Source organism: Nothoprocta perdicaria, unplaced genomic scaffold (genome assembly GCF_003342845.1).
Source record: "Nothoprocta perdicaria isolate Ctin4 unplaced genomic scaffold, notPer1 scaffold_155, whole genome shotgun sequence".
Classification (NCBI taxonomy): Eukaryota; Metazoa; Chordata; class Aves; order Tinamiformes; family Tinamidae; genus Nothoprocta; species Nothoprocta perdicaria.
The window spans coordinates 1,809,900-1,826,395 of NW_020454705.1; the positions used below are offsets into that span (position 1 = coordinate 1,809,900).

Below are 16,496 nucleotides of genomic sequence, written 5' to 3' on the forward strand. Positions count from 1 at the left end.
TTCCTTTGAAGTGTAGACTATGAGCCCCCAACCAAGAGGATGACCTGGGAGCTGAGTCCCTGCAGCACAGGGCTGGCAGCATCTGGTCCTGCTTCAGTCTAGCCTGCTCTGCTAACATTCTTTCATATGTATTTATTTAAATGGGGGGGAAAAAAACCTTTTAAATTCCTTTAGTTCTTGTGCATAATGAGTTTCAGTGGTGCCTTGGGCAAAGATAAGATTATGTGGGGATTATAGTTATCTGGGCCTCAGAGCCGTGTGCTTTCTGGGAAGAAATGCTGCAGGGTGGCAGAAATATTTCTCTGCTCAGGCATTTGGAGCATTAATACCTGGAACACTGAAAATAAATGAAGGAGAAGGGAGGTGAGTAAGCGCATTGGCTCTTTAAGGCAATAGACTGTTTTCCAAAATCCCTAGCCCCAAACTTCTCTATCTTGCGGATGTTTCTGTGTTGCATTCATCTGTGTATAAATGCAAACAACAAAATAAAGGTTTTGCTCCTGTTTGTGAAATGTCTATGAACATGAGAAGCTGCGGAGGCTGCAGGAAGGCTGCAGGACAGCAACAGCTGGGCCGCTCTCGCGGCGCGAGCGCGGCAGCCGGGCCCCGCCGTGGGGACTTGTCTTCAGGGATCCTGGGAGCTGCACACGCTGTTTTGCCTGGCCCTTCTTTCCTTTCCTTTTGTTGCTCCTTTCCTTCTCTTTTCTTTGGCCCACATTAACAAGGAAGTTAAATTAGGGCATGAAAATGCAATCTGGCCAAAAGAAATTCCCTGCAAAACGCCAGTGACTCCCTAGGGCTGTACMTAACCCTGCCCTTAGTAGAGCTCACCATAAGAAGAAATAAAATTACAGTAAGTAGATAAACCCTCGGTCCCCCATGCATAAACAGCCTTAGGTGAATCCTGCAGTCCACATTCGGCCTTTTAAAATATTTGGGGGTGTGATGTCAGCATCTCGGGTGCCAACGCACTTGTTGCTCTCCTCCCTCAGACTACTTTAGTTCCCACACCGGGTCGGGGCATCCAGACCGTGTGGGACAGAGCCAGAGGCCGAGAARGAAATAGTATCTGCATTGCCCCCCAGCCCTGGAGGCAGGACCACCGTGCTCTGTTTACCTTCCTAAGGTAAAAACCTTGTCTTACTTATTAGGTCAGATTTTCTCTTGCCCATGGAAATAGGAGGCTGACAAAACAGCATGGGAATGCAGGAATTTTGTTAAGTGTAAGTACCAGCCTTTTAATATTTAATGTGCAGACTAAAGCAGTTTCTATTTAAACTCTCTGTCTTCAGTCTGGTACAGTCCCAAGGCTTCTCTGTTTTCACCATAGATGTTACATGCTAATCTAACATCTCCTTTAAGATTTAGCTTGTGTAGTTGAAACTCTGTTTTTATCTGGAACTTATTCTTCATGGGTTTAAAGGTTTTAATTTTATTTACACAGTGTTCAGATGGGATTAGTAGCATATTATCCATGATAAAGTATCCTCTGCCTGAATCCCAAGAATATTCCAAAGTCTAAACTTGTAATAAAATAAATAGTCAGTAACAATAGCAAACAGAAAACTTTCTGAGTTTAACTTGAATGGCATTTCTGAAGTAATTGAATTATAGTAGCTTGAAACTTCAAGAAAGTCAGAAGATAGTTGAGAAAAGTCTATTTAATTTGGAGGATTAACTCATGACATTTATGATGCTTTTTAGAAATGATTATGCTGCACCTTGTGTTCTCCTAGTAGTAACTTAACTGAGTCTCCTAGATTTTGGGCAATATCATCAGTTCACTGTTTTCTCTCAAAAGCTTTTTAAGGGAGACTGAAAGTTGAAGTCTTCTAGACTGTAGTATTTCAGCACAATATTTTGTAAATAGCAAAAATACTCGAGAAAAGGTAGGAAAATGAGATGAAAATTGTATTTTTTTTTAACAGTGAACAGTTTCCACCTACTTCACTTTGAAAATGAGAATACACAAACCAATATGGGAGTTTTAGGAACTCTGAGCAGCAATACCTGTGTGAGGTGTATCAGTTCAAAGCAATAAATGGGATCTGGGCATACTGTATTTTGAAAAGCTTGTGCAAAGCAGAGATAATTTCCAAGGACTGCTCACCCTACAAGATGTATTTTGGGGTGACACTGAGACAGCTACTTGTCAGGGGGCTGGAAATCAAAGGAGGTGATAAGCTGCTGGAGATAGCCTTTGCTTTTACTATCCCAGTGCCTACTAAGTTTTAGCAACAAAAATAACATTTATGTATGCCTGTAAAAATAGCTCTGCTGAACTTTCCCCTTCGTCGATCTGTTCTTCACATATTTTTCTTTTTCCTTAAAAGGGCTTGTGACCCGAAGGCTGAGCTCAAGGACACCCCCAGAGAAGTCCCCCAAGTCGTCCCTTTGCTTCACCTGCTGCCCTCAGCTCTGCCCCGCTTATTCCCCCAAAATGGAGCGATCCACACGGGAACTCTTCCTGAACTTCATGATCGTCCTGCTTACGGTGCTACTCATGTGGCTCTTTGTGAAGTCTTACCTGGAGTGAAAGACAATCAGAAACTCTCGGAGCTGGTTTAAGTCTGTCTCTGCAGACAACTACCATCCTCAGCACACCGCTGAGTAGCTCTCAGGCAATTGAGGATGACATGAATTTTTTTTACTCTTGCATTTCTGTTGCCTGTGCTGATGTTTGTAATGGGTCTATGACGGTGTAATTATTTTATTCTGCAGTGATCCAGCTGTAAAGTATAAAATGCAAGATCGTTAGACTCTGTTACATGTAGTTGTCTCCTCCAGCAGTTACTGGGAAAGTTGCAGCCTCTCTGCCCACAATGTCTGTTTGTTTGACAATGCATGTTATGTTTTCAAGGGTATAAAACTGTAATATGCAATGGAAATGTCTTTATTAATCGGCATACAAGGCACAAACCTGCCTAACAGAAAGAAATGTGAAACCTTTGTTTTCACTTGCTCTTGTTTCACTTAAATAAAAAAAGAACATGGGAAACCCAGCTTTGTAGTGTTTCTTACTCTTCTTCTGGTCTCATTACTGCTCACTGAAAGACCTGCTCATGACTGCTCTTGGTTGGGTCATATGAGTCTGGCATTTTTACTTGTATTGCATTTTTATTTGTACTTAAAAACAAAACTAAATAAAACAAAACTGCAGCATAAGAGTGGAAATTCCTCAGATTTATTAACATGTATCCACAAGGATGAGAAGACTCTAGCTGTTCCTGTAACCTTTATGGCCTGAGTTAATCACACAGCTAGTGCTATGAACATCACTGTCACRGAGAAGCTCTGTCTCACAGCTGGAGTTGCTGCATAACTGCCTTTTCTGAAGCTAGATTTCAGACAGGGGTTCCCAGCATCCTATTTTTGGCTGAGCTAAGCTTGGACAGTGCCGAGGAGATTCCAGGGGCAGCTGCAGGCACCGGGGCCCTGCCGAGGTCTGTAAGGACCTGTGGTCCCGCGGCATCCACACGAGCACTGATGAGCAGCAAAGCTGTCCCAGCTGGGCCCGCTGCTCAGCACGGTGAGTTTCTGGACAGGCGCGTGTCCGGATTGATGCTGCAGAGCCGTCACCTGCTAGGGAAGTCTTCAGACCAGAGCCATTACCTGCTAGGAAGTCTTCAGCCAGCGCAAGGAGCACAACACACTGCGATGCCCACACCTGTGGACTCAGCGTTAGGCTACTCCTAGGATCTGCTCGTGTGTGAGCTTCATGGGCTCAGAGGATATGTGTGTCCTCACTGCCAATCTTCCTCTCCTGTCTCCTTCCTCTCCAGGCCCCTGCAAGGAACGCCCACTGGAAAGGGAAACCCTCACACAAATTTGCATGTGTGCAACTCAGGGCAGTCTGGGGGAGTTGTATGTGGGATGATACCAGCCTAGGCTCAGGACTGTGCCTTGAGGACAGAAAGCAAATGTTGGGGTAGCACCTTTAGTTGAATGTGGCTGTGGCTTCAGGGTTATTGYTAAATGATCCTCTGCCCTGTCTGTATTTTTCAACCTGGTTTGTGATCATCCCATTTCTCTTCTTCAAATGCTGTTTTCAAAGGTAAATGGACAGTTACCACTAATACATTCTCCCAGTCAGGAAAACTTGACTTTAGAGCAAGGCTTGCCAAAAACTGACTTTTGTTTACTCTTGGCTATGACTGATCAAACCTTGCAGTAACAATGCCAGGAATGACAATTTTTCTCTGAGAAAAGTGAGACATTTAAATGAATGTTTGCCAAAAGCCTTCCTCTGTGATCCACCTTGCACCAGGTGCTGCTACAGTTTCATTAATTTACACCATCAGTTTGTGTGCATAGGGCTCGACTGAGGCATGCAGCAGAGACAGCAGAAGGACATGGAAAATCTATTTTTAAATACAGCGAAGACTTGATAATTCAGTATGAAAGTTTCTCATCTTTCACCTGCTGCGACTCACTATCCCAGCTGAACGTTTTGTCTTTATCCAATGTTATTAGATCTTCTCTGTGGCTTAAACGTATCRTTTCAGGCTCGTGGGTGCATCACAGCTTTCCTTGGCAATCTYGCTGCCGTGCACCCACCCTGCCTCTCCTGGTGCTCGCTGTGCCCCAGCAGGGAGGGATGGGGCTTTTCTGAGGTCTACACAGTGTGTGGCTGATCTCCAGAGAGACGACGTAACAAGCAAATCAACGCATTTGGACTCTCCACAGGCTACTGATGAAAAAGAGAGAGGTGACGGCTGCGCTGTCTAAAACAGCAGTGGTGTTGACAGTCTTGAGCTGTTTCAAGGTGATCCTAGTGATTTTGGGGTACAACAAGAAACTGTCAGTGAGAGTCTGGAATATCCAAGACCATCTGTCTCTCTGAGAATAAGCGGATATCTAACTTTAGCACAATACTGTTAAGCTTGAGTAYCCAAACAAGTTGTTTTAAATGAGAAAACTAGCCAAAGTCACTCTTTTCTCAAGGATCAATATATTTTTTGGCAGATTTTGAATAAAAAAGTTGGGTCTATCCAGAACTGAGATACTTTTCTCTTTATTTTAGTTCAGACAATGTAAATTACATTAGACTGAAAAAAGAGGCAAATAAATTTTCAGCATTGGTGCTGGAGGTGCTGAGGTGGGAGCACACACTGGCAGCAAAGAGCTGAACACACACAGACAGGCCAGTTTCCCAGCTTGGAAGCCCTGGATGCAGGTCCCTGGTGGGTGTAGGTGAATTTCAGCTCTCTCTGACAACATTCTCCTTGTCAAAGAGGTCATAGAGCAGAGATGATTCTCTGTGACCTGACGGTTTTTATTACCAGCTTGTGCCTGCCCTTTGCAGTGTAAGAGAGATGGAGCACCAGAGGACTTCTAGGCTAGCACTGATGAGTCTTTACTTTATTGGTGGAATTACTTGAGACAAAAATGTTATTAAAATTAAACTTGGAAATAAGTAGGCTGTCTGCAGAGTTGGTTGTTTGCTCATTGCAGCCTTACACTTCAAGACCAACTGTAGCCATTTGGCTATAATTTTGAATTATGTCTTGGATGCTTTAGGTTATGTGCTTTGTGACCCCTTTCTCCTTTATAGACCAGCTTCCAGGTCAGACAGGTTCTTTATCATGTGCTACGTAACCAATGCTCTCGTGATGCAACACCTGACAGCTCCAAGACAGGAAACTGTTATGAAATGAGAGATGGAGGTAAGAATGGAAAATAATATGGTTGGCCCTGACAAGTCACATGCGCTGTATCTCTAACAGTATTGCATGCAACTGTTTCACATTGAAATTTTTTTTTGTTTACAAATTTTCACTCAAAATTCAGATCTTCTTGGAAAAAAATCACACTTTTCTGTGTGTTTATGTGTGTATGTTTGTGCATGCATGTTCAGCAGGTGATATGGAAAGAAAGGAAGATGTAGGAAAAGCAAAATCAAGTTTCTCAGCAATATCAAGAGGGCAATCCAGCCTATGCATGTAATCTTTCTCTGGACCAACCCAAGAAAGTGTTAAGCAGAAATAATTTCCTTGCCACATAGCAAGTCCAGTATGATTCTATTTATACAACTGCATTTGGAAGTGTCCCAAAGGCAATAGACACTGTCGCATTTCAAGAAGAACCTTGCACAATGATTATCTATATTTTACTAGTGCGGTGAGCTAGGAATGATCAAGACTAATAGCTGCTGACACTTTTGGATTCCAATGTGGAGGCTACTAWATCATTCTTCACCTACACAGCTGAGATTGCCTGCCCCTTGTACTTAGGGTTTACCCGCAGATTAGCTTCTCACARTCCTGAGCTGGAAAAGCTCTTGGCGTGTTTCCCAAGGCCATATACAGCTGAGGCTCAAGCCAATCAACCCTGACCTCTTAGCTTAACAGTTCAGCTGTCAGCTTCTAAAGAGACATGACAGTATTTTCAAGCAGACTCCATTATGCTTATCAGTTAACTCTARTAGCTGCTCACACTGGGCCAATTCATAAACAAGAGTAAAGAATAATAAATTTATGCAAAATGAATGAAGGTAGTCTGTTATGTTGGTGTGCTTTTTGTATTGCACTCATAGTTGATAATTCTTAACTTTCATGCATGGATGAGGGAGAGGAGATATAATTTGATGTTGGCAGCAGTGTTAGCTAAATGTACTCATATGCTGTCTTTTCACTTGTATTGTGGGATCCAAAAGGCTATTTGGTATGTGAATGTGCCATGGGCTGTTGGCTTTGTGAATAAGCATTTTTGTGTAGCCAGAACAGCAACCAGAACTGAGGCCCTGTTCCAAATGACTGTTTTCCTCATTCCATTTCTCCCCTTTTGGAAGCAGTTAGTGGCCCTTAATCTCTGTGCTGCAAAGGAAGAGTTCAGCATCCATGGCAAGAGCAGTACACAAACTCCCTCCTAAATATCACACCCCATTCGCATCTAATCTCTACTGCTCTCCTTGGCCGTAGCTAAGAGGGCTAGAGAGTGCATTAGATGACACTGAGGTCAGGTTGAAGGGTTAGGCTAGTCACATTGACCCATATATAAAATTTGCTCTCATTTTCTTATAAAGGACTTAATCCTTTGCAGAGGGACACCTTGGGAGATGGAGCAAAATCTGTATTGTGTTTATTGAAGTCTGCACATTGCTGCATGCACTTGATATAACTAGCTCTGGATTTGCACATTATTGCGGCAGTCTGGCTTAGATGCTCACTGCAAACCATCTAGCAGGAGTGACCTAAATCTTTATTCAAAACTATGCAACATACTGAGCAAAAGAAGTCTAGGATGGATTTTGCATGTACTTTTCCCCTGCAGTATTTAATCTTTTTGCTGTTCAGCTTCTTATCTATACGTCTGCATATCTGAAAGCAGGGATATAAACACTGCAGCTTCACTGGTGACTGACAGTTTCAGTAGGATAACCTGTGCCTTTCAAGCAAGATAGGAAAGATCTTCATGTGCATGTTGAAGGCCCCTAACTTCAGTGAATTTCAGYGGCATGTGGTCTGTTAATACAAACAGGAATGAGCTCCATTGCATTTTCCTACCTCTGATTTGCTCATATCAGCAGTCTCTGAAAGAAACAGTCTCKACATAATTTTAGATCTTTTGCTCAAATGCAGATTTCAGCAGGAGTAATTCACAATAAGAAATGTTTTATCCTGTATTTATTCAATTAAATGACATTTGAATGAACATATATTTGAAAAGAGTCACATTTTAAACACCTGGATGCATTTTAAACTGTATATTTCATCTACTGAGTTCTAAAACTTACTATGYTATGAACAAAATAAGTAATAACAATTGTGTTGAATATATTTTATTTTGTAACAAATATAATATTACAGTCCCAGAAAAACTTTAATCTAGCCCTGTCTTCTTGATGTTTCGAAACTAAATGAACTCTCAAGTTAATCTAATCTAACCAGCTGTCTTAAATGACACTGAAACACTAAGCTTTAAGTTTTTCTTTACAGTCTAAGATTCTTCCCTACCTCACCTTTGGCACTTCGGCTAAATTTTCACTTGTGCACCAAGAAAAATATTAAAGCAAAACTTTTAGAAGACATAGTCAACTGTATGTTATAATGAAGCTTATCTAGACTACCAGTGAGAACAAAAGGTAAGAACTCTTGTTGCTACCACAATTAAAGTCTTTATCATCTTCTCGGCTGTGAATTTTGGCTCCTTCTCTGCTRAGCTAAAAATTCACTGACACGCTCAGGAAAGCTTGCCTGAACAAAACACAGCCCCAAAGCTATAGGGATCATTGTCTAGAATTAAAATCATGCTGTACCACATCCTCTGGTAAAGGATGGAGTGGAAGTTAATGAAACTCATATGGGAAAGAAAAATAAATGAACATTTTAACAAATAAAGGCCCTTTTTTTTTTTTTTTTTTTTTTTTTTTTTTTTCCCCTGGAAATAATTGTAGAATGAAACTGAGCAAACTGGAATATATGTCTTTCTTTTTTTTGTGAAGTGACCTATCAGAAACTTTACAATTAAAAGATAACTAGTGGGACACTGTGATAGTCCACTGCAAGTAATTTCAGAAGGACAAAAAAAATGATACCAATAGGGAGCTAGCAACATACATTAAAAAAGCTTTAGATAAGGAATTTAACTATTCCAACATAAAATGTTGTATAATTCTAGCTTGACATTTCAAATATAAATAGGATAAGGGTAGTATTACAGCTAAGTTGTCAACCAAAATGCTACATGCTGTGGGACAGTGGAAAGGCTGTGAAGGCAGAGAGCACAGCATCCACAATGAATTGCAGTTATTCTCTACAAAGTAGTTAAATGGCTCTGACTAGCCTCTGATACAGGCTAAATAAATTATTTTTTTCTTGAGTGGTCAGATGTCAGAGAAGAAGTAACCATATAGTTGTGGAAAACGCACAGAGCCAGGATCAGAATGTTTCCTTTGATACAAGATGGTATGATAGCGACCACAGCGTGCTTGAGCGAAACATCTTTGCAAGAATGGGAAAGTCAGAAGAAGAATCAGCAGAGTACAGGAAGTAATCACAAATAAAATAATGTCTTTCAAGACATAGAAGTAGTGTCCAAATGAGAAAATAGAAAAGAACTCAGAGAAGCAAATGCAAAACTGTAAAGTGGGCAAGAAAAAATGTGGAGTAACAATAGGCCAAATAATAACTTTCAAAACATAGMAGTAGTGTCCAAATGAGAAAATAGAAAAGAAATTAGAGAAGCAAATGCAAAATTTTAAAGTGGGCAAGAAAAAAGCTTGAGTAACAATAGGCCAGACRCATTAAAATTAATAATAAAACACATCAGAGTAGGAAACCTGCCCCAGAGACTGCAGGATGTACAGATGATAGATGTAGTACAGAAGTGCTCAGGGAAGGAAAGTTTTGTACAGGAAAGATATATGWATTATTTGCAGCAACGCTCATGATGGAACAGATTAAGAGGATTTCCATACTATAACTTAGCTGTAAGCAATCAGTTGGAGAAATGGTCTCAACTGCAAGATCAGAAGTTGATAGAAGGATAAGCARTGTGTCACCAGGAACAGATGATGTTCACCCAGTGATTTTAAAGGAATTCAGACATGAAATTGCCTATTTAGTTACTGTGAAGTGTAACTGATTGCTTGTATCAGATGGGATACTGGAGGAACAGGGGTTAGCAGACCTGATTTCAGTATTTAGGAGGCTGCAGAGGACAGCTAGGGAGTTACAGACCACAGAGTTTCATCTACATATTGGAAAAAAACTTAGGTACATAAAAAAGATAGAATTCAAAGGCGTATACGGGGGGGAAAAAAAGCAACAATTTTGCAGAAAGAAATCATGCTTTTCAGATCTATTAACACTTTGAAAGAGCCAGCAAACATGTCAATAAAAGTGAGCTGGACAATGCACTTAAAAAATGATTTTTTTTCATTTCAATTTCATTTTCATTTTCAAGAAATGGAAATTCTCCCCTAACTGCCTGAAAGGCAAAAAGAAGGTGGCAATGAACAGTGAAATTAGAATTAGAAGGAGTTCCATGAGACTCATCATTGCTTAATATATTTTCATGAAAAAAAAGGATAAACAGCACACTTGCACGATTTGTTGGTGGTGCAAAAGTCATATAAGAAGAGTTTYAGAGTGCTATCTCAATACCAAATGTCAATGATAAAATGGTAGATGACATTCATATAAGGAGAAAAACWCTTATTTTTGCATAGATATATCAAATGATGAGGACATTAGATACTGAAACAAAGTTAAAAGGCCTTTCTGAAGAAAAAGTATGAGTAGTGACAAATAAGGGGCATATAGACTGACTATTCAGATTTTGAGCATGATTGCCATAGTCCGACTTCTAAGAGAAAACCAACTGTAGTGAGTGTGAAGGAGTGTCCCCACGTCTACTAGTCCAACAGCCAACTGCTAGGAAAGAGCTAAAACCTGTCGTAGCAGGAGGGAGCTGGCAGATATTGCTCTCTTGGTGCTCGCAGACCCAGAAACCCCGCGGCGCTGAGCGCCCAGCCCAGCCCGGCGCCGCTCGCTGTCCGCGGTGCTGAAGCGGCGGGACCCGGCGCTGTCCGCGGTGCTGAAGGGAGCGCGGTCCTGGCGCTGTCCGCGGTGCTGAAGGGAGAGCGGTCCTGGCGCTGTCCGCGGTGCTGAAGCGGCGGCACCCAGCGCTGTCCGCGGTGCTGAAGGGACCGCGTTCCTGGCGCTGTCCGCGGTGCTGAAGGGATAACGTTCCTGGCACTGTCCGCGGTGCTGAAGCGGCGGSASYCRGCGCTGTCCGCRGTGCTGAAGTGACCGCATCCCTGGCGCTGTCCGCAGTGCTGAAGCAGCCGGAMCCCGGCGCTGTCCGCGGTGCTGAAGGGACCGCGTTCCTGGCGCTGTCCGCGGTGCTGAAGCGATGGCGGCTACGGGCGCTGCCCGCGGTGCTGAAGCCTCCACGTCTGGGGCTCTGATGCCTGCCGCGCATTCTCCAATGGTCCCAGACAAGGCACTTCGCGGGTCTTGGCACTGAGGACATGGGGCATTSCCATGTCTAGCTTCATGGTCTAGCTCACTATCTGAGAACTCCTACTTTTACCTCAGAGAGTTCCCTGGTTATAACTCAGGTCAGCCAACAGACAAAAGAAATATGGTACTGCTCTTAAGAATATGGGTGCTCATGTTTTTCAGGTTGGCTTTTGCATTTTATAAGCCAGGCTTGTTTCTCCTCACACCTCCTTCTCTTCAGCCGTGATAGGCAGTTTTTGTCTATCTGTTAGGATTATGTCAAACTGAACTCTTGCCCGTGTGCAAAACATTCCTTACCCTGACTGAAACATGGCAACTGGGAATCAGTCATAGATCAGCATGGTAAGACACYTTTATATCATGTGAACTTTTTAATAAAAATTGGTTCTCTCTGAAATATCTTTTTTGATTGTTTGTTTGTTTTTCCCCTTTTTGCTACAAGGGATTCAATAAAAAGATCAATTTACTACAATTGCTTTGGTTTTATAATAAAAGAGCTGAAGTATCCTGGAATTAATCCTTGGCCAAATACAAGGCTAGGATAGAAGTCCCACTGTCAGATTCCATTATGCAGGAAATGTAATTGCCTCCACAATATCTAAATGCCAGTAGATATTTCAGACATTTTAAAGAGAGGTGCATCTKCTCACTCAAATTTACAATATGTGTTTATTTTCCTCTCCAAAGTGCAAACATTTTATATTAGCTAAAGCAATGATTACATTATCAGTAGCATCACAGATGACCTAGCCCAAATGGTACTGATTACATTGTCTCCCACAGTGCTCTGTCCCAAACATATTTCTCCCTCTCAGGGAAGAGGAGTCTTTACCTCTCATCATTCAAGTGTCTATGAACTGTCATTGCTGTACCTGAAAATAATGGAAAACAGTAGCAGCATAGAAGTTAATTTTCATAGTGCATAAGACTTACAGACAGTGGTTATAGCCAACCATAACACATTGAAGAGAATTGCCAGGGATCCTTTCACTAGATAGGAATATTTAATTTGCCTTTATCGGTGCAAATTAAGAATATAGAATAAAATATAGAAGCACTAGTATCTCTCTTTATCACTTGCAGTTCAAGCAGTTTCAAAATTACTTGAACTACTGCAGGTTTTCAAGTGCACTGCACAACCTCTGCATAGCTTTTGGATCTCTATGGAATTAGAAATGACTTTAGTGCTCTAACAGCACTGATATTTCTCCACGGTAGCAGACACACTGACAGGCTTTTCAAATAGTCTCTGAGGATATGAATGCTTAGTCTAGCTCTTAGCACAAGGACATTCATACACTGATCAAGGGAGGCTTTCTGACCCACCCAATAGATATTCAGAGCTCCCTCAGACCTGCCTGTTCATACAGAGAATGAAAGGAGGGCACCACGCTGGGATAATAACTCCTTGTTGAGGCTCCAGAGCTCTTTGCTGCTGCTGCTGCATTCTTCTCTTCTGGTCAGAACTGGAGATAGGGTGAATTTGCATAGCTTCACAGCAGCTAGGAGTGATTTATAGTAACTGAGGGCTGTCACATAGTAACTGAGGGCTGTCACAGGCATGGACAAGTAAAAGAAAAGAGCTGCAACAACAATCAAAAAAGAAATAATGCTCTATCAATGAGACAAAGGCAGATGGTTCCTCTGCAAAATGTCCCTCTGCCAAGTGTGCAAGACAGGGAGAGGATTTGAAGGGGCAGTGAGGGCAGAGAGACAAAAATGCAAAGCAAAGTGTTCTCCAATCAGCTTAAATTAAAACAAAACCAAAACAAATGAAAAAAAAAAAAAAAAAAAAAGAGGTGAGGGGGAGAGAAAGTGAAGAGGCAGATAATGCCTTAATTGCATCTGTTCAAATGCTTGTGTGAAGCCAAAGTGAATCAGCATTGCAGCAAAGACAGGCAGCAAACTAAATCTTCCTGGATGTTCCAGGCTCCAGCATCCTGCCCTTGGCACTCCTCACAGCCCACGTGTCAAGCAGCTTCACCCTGACAAGCAGGTTGGTTTCACAGGTTACATCAGGCTGAAAGGCTTGCAGCAGGAGCTGTAGAGCACACACCTCGCCTAGTGACCTGCAGTGGTAGCAGAAAGGCTGAGTCATTCCAAGGAATTCATTTTCAACTCAGCAAAGCTCACACTTGGCTTTGGGCAGGCAGGGAAGGCTCATATGCTCTGGTACACGCTTGCTTATTGCAAAGGGCTTTAGTTTAACAGTGCAGGTGACAAAAGTTAAAGGGCTCAGCTGATTCACTGCTTTTAAGGATTTTGGTATTGTTTTTACTGTGTACTCACTGCTGACTGGCTTGTGGTGACATGAGCACGGTGTAAGTGCTTTGTTGGATAGAATGAAAAGCACCTGCTCCCACTGCGACTAAATGGGCAGTGCCATCTCCAGCTCAGCTTCCTACCTCAGTTGTCTCCTAGGCAGATCASCCAATTTTATTCCTCTATTTCCCTRGTGTTCAAGATCTCTTGTCTTACTGTCTGCACAAATTGCTTTACTTCACCAGCTATTAAACTATTGATTATTCACTAATTTCTCAGCCATCCTAACACACAGCTAGAGCACAGCCCTCTACTTTGCCCTTGGTCTGCAATTACCTTCACTGTAGTTCTGCTATCTCTTCCTTCTCTGCTTTCTCTCTTTTCTAGCATACCCCATTGCACAGGTACCACCAGCTCTACTTCTAAACATCCTTCTATCTTGTGATAAATGCTGTGTCCTCAGCTAACCCTTCCCATTTGCTCCCAGTMAAGTTGTATTTCAGTCTTTTACAACTCTGCATCTTCATATCAGCTCCATTGCCTGGTGTTTTCCTCCAGTGTCTACATAGCCAAGCCATGTCCGCATGTTCTGTGATTCTGTGAGGCTCCCTTGCACCCCTTTCTCCAGCTCCTGTTGTGCTGCTTTGCTGAGATGGTAGGTATTGACCTATTGCTTTTCCCAGGCTGTTCCATCTTGCTCACCTCTCCCATTTAAAACTGCAGTCTCTTTGGGGCAGGGGCCATCTTTGGTTACACACTTTTACAGCCCTTCAGAGCAGATTTAGGAACAGAACAAAACAAATAACAGGCTTTCTACCATTCTTTATAGTTTACTGTGATCCAAGCCACAGTATCAAGTTCTTGCTTGGAAGTCTTACACGGTTCTATATAGAGAAGAACATTTTCCTTTACTAGAATAAGCAATGACCTCATTCCTATGCATGCTGTTCACAGGGGAACGCACAAAGCCTGTCCTACTACATTTCTACATCATCTTATAGAAAGACTTCTGTCTAAACTTTGGTGAGTATTAGAGAAAAATTGCATTGCCATGACCCAAGGGAAAAATGAATTATTCATCCTCTTATCTGTTTCAGGATTGTTTTCTGAAAAACATATGTTTTAATATTCATGTGATTTTTAGGCACACCATGCTGCAAACACAAGTGTACGTGAAAGGTTCATATAATTTCTCAGCATAGCCCAGAGGATTCATTAGTGCAATATTCCAGCTCACATTGACCAGATTTCAAGTAAGGAGTGAGGGATGAAAAACAAGATGATTAGGCATGTACAAAGAAAAGAGGAGAGTTTTCTGAAAATCAGAATAATTCACAGAGGAAGCTTCCTCTGTTGACAAATGCAGCAATATATTGACACTGTCAGGCTTGTCAGGACAAATCAGAGGCCAGAGGAACATACATGGAGTCCCCATATTCTCCAACAACACTGAATTAAGCACTTATAAACCTGCACCTGCTTATTATTTCAGACTAGAGCTGATCCTTCCCTTAGCTGGCTCTATGAGAGTGGCCGTGTTGCGGTCTGGGGTCTCCTCTAGAGCTCCTGCAGGAATTGCCTGCAATTTGTAAGCCCCAAGTAGTGGAAATCGGTGCTGTTAACTGCCTCTGTGCAAAGGTCAAAGCCACACATCACTTTACAACACAAACAGATCAGCAAAGGACATGTTAGAAGACAACCAAACCCCCTGAAGGACAGGGTTGAGAATGATGTCAACTGCATTAAAGCAAACAGCACACGCTCCACACTACCGCTAATCCTTAGGGTCAGAAGCAGCAGATCTCTATTCATTACTCCCAAGTATTAGCACCCTGTTCACAGATCTCCTATTCCACCTACCAGCAGTTATTTCAACTGGGAATATCCTAAAAATCCTCTATTAGCAGCAAACCACTCCAGCCAGCACCACTAAATCACCATTATCCAGAGTGTGTATTCCTCACCACACAGTGGCAGGTATGAGCACTTTTAAAAGTTGCTCTTCAACYAACCAAGTCAAGGGCCTAACACCCTTAAATGACAGACAATCTGCCAGTCCAGCTCTGCTGCTGCAGGAAACAGCTGGATGCAMCTGAAGTGCAGCTGGGGCTTGAGACACAACCCGCACTCTGTGCTGCGCAGGGCAGGGGGCAACACGGGTCCTGGGCAGAGCTTCACAAAAGCCTCTTGCAGAGGGGACTGCAGGGGAAGCAAAGCAACAAGGCCAGGGGAAGGTCTGCAGAATTAAATAACCAGCCTGAATCTTCTCCGCTATTCTGCCCTCTGTGGTGAGTATTAAAATGGGTTCTGCATTCTTATTTTCTTCTGCTGGGGAAGGGCAGCATCCAGTTTCTCCCAGCTTACAATACTATATTAATATTTATGATATTTATATAATGCTTATTTATAATAAATAGCTTGAATTTATAAACACTACTTTTTAAAGCAGAGTTCAGGCTCTCATTATGGCAAGTAGTCACACAACCCAGAGATGGGGAGAGGAAGAGTCAAAGCCAGAGACCCTCTCCCAGCAGCACAGAGCCATTCTGACATGCGACAGGGACCTACTTTGACCCAGACATTAAAAGAAGTTTAAGAGTGAGGATGTTCCAGGCACAAGCCGAACACCAAGCAGACAATAAAATAAAATTCCTCGGCACTGACTTGAAGGGTCTCAAAGGGAAAAGGAAGTTTCATGTTTAGCTTTGCTAAATCCTTCACCCTGCAAGCTAGAARGAAACAGTCCCTCCAAGCAGCTATATCATACGAACACAATCTGACAAAGAGCCAGATAACATTTTCTGATGTGAAGTTGACACCTTGAGACAAGGCATAATGACTGAGAAGATCACACCAGTAAAGTGGTAACAGGTACCTCACTACCCCCAACCATTAATTCCAATGCAAAATATTAAAAATAAACCAGTGCAAAGCTCCAGAGGATTTAAGGACAATGAAGCCTGAAAAGACAGAGAAATTGAAGTCAAACAGTAGGGAATTGAAAGGCAGTGAGAGACTTTAGCTCTGAAATAATAAAAAAGAAAAGATGTYCCCAAAACATTGCTTGAAATATAGTTTAGAGGCTTCAGGATCAAAGGAAAGAAATCCTTTATGCATTATAAATAATTGCTTTCCAATCCATCTTATTAAGCATGCAAAATTTTCTTTTATTTTCATGCAAAATATGCAACATTTAGTATTTCCGAAGTCACCAAAGATGACCAGTTATCTCAGCATCCCCACAGGTTTGCTGATGAATGCAGCAGG

General features: G+C 42.2%; 1 protein-coding gene across 1 annotated transcript; it reads left to right on the forward strand.

The window, feature by feature from the left end:
- Positions 1–2,440: 2,440 nt before the first annotated feature.
- SLN (sarcolipin) lies at positions 2,441–2,691 on the forward strand. Its single transcript, XM_026035055.1, has one exon. It carries the CDS (start codon positions 2,441–2,443, stop codon positions 2,534–2,536), a length of 96 nt encoding a protein of 31 aa, XP_025890840.1. The 3' UTR covers positions 2,537–2,691.
- Positions 2,692–16,496: the final 13,805 nt, after the last annotated feature.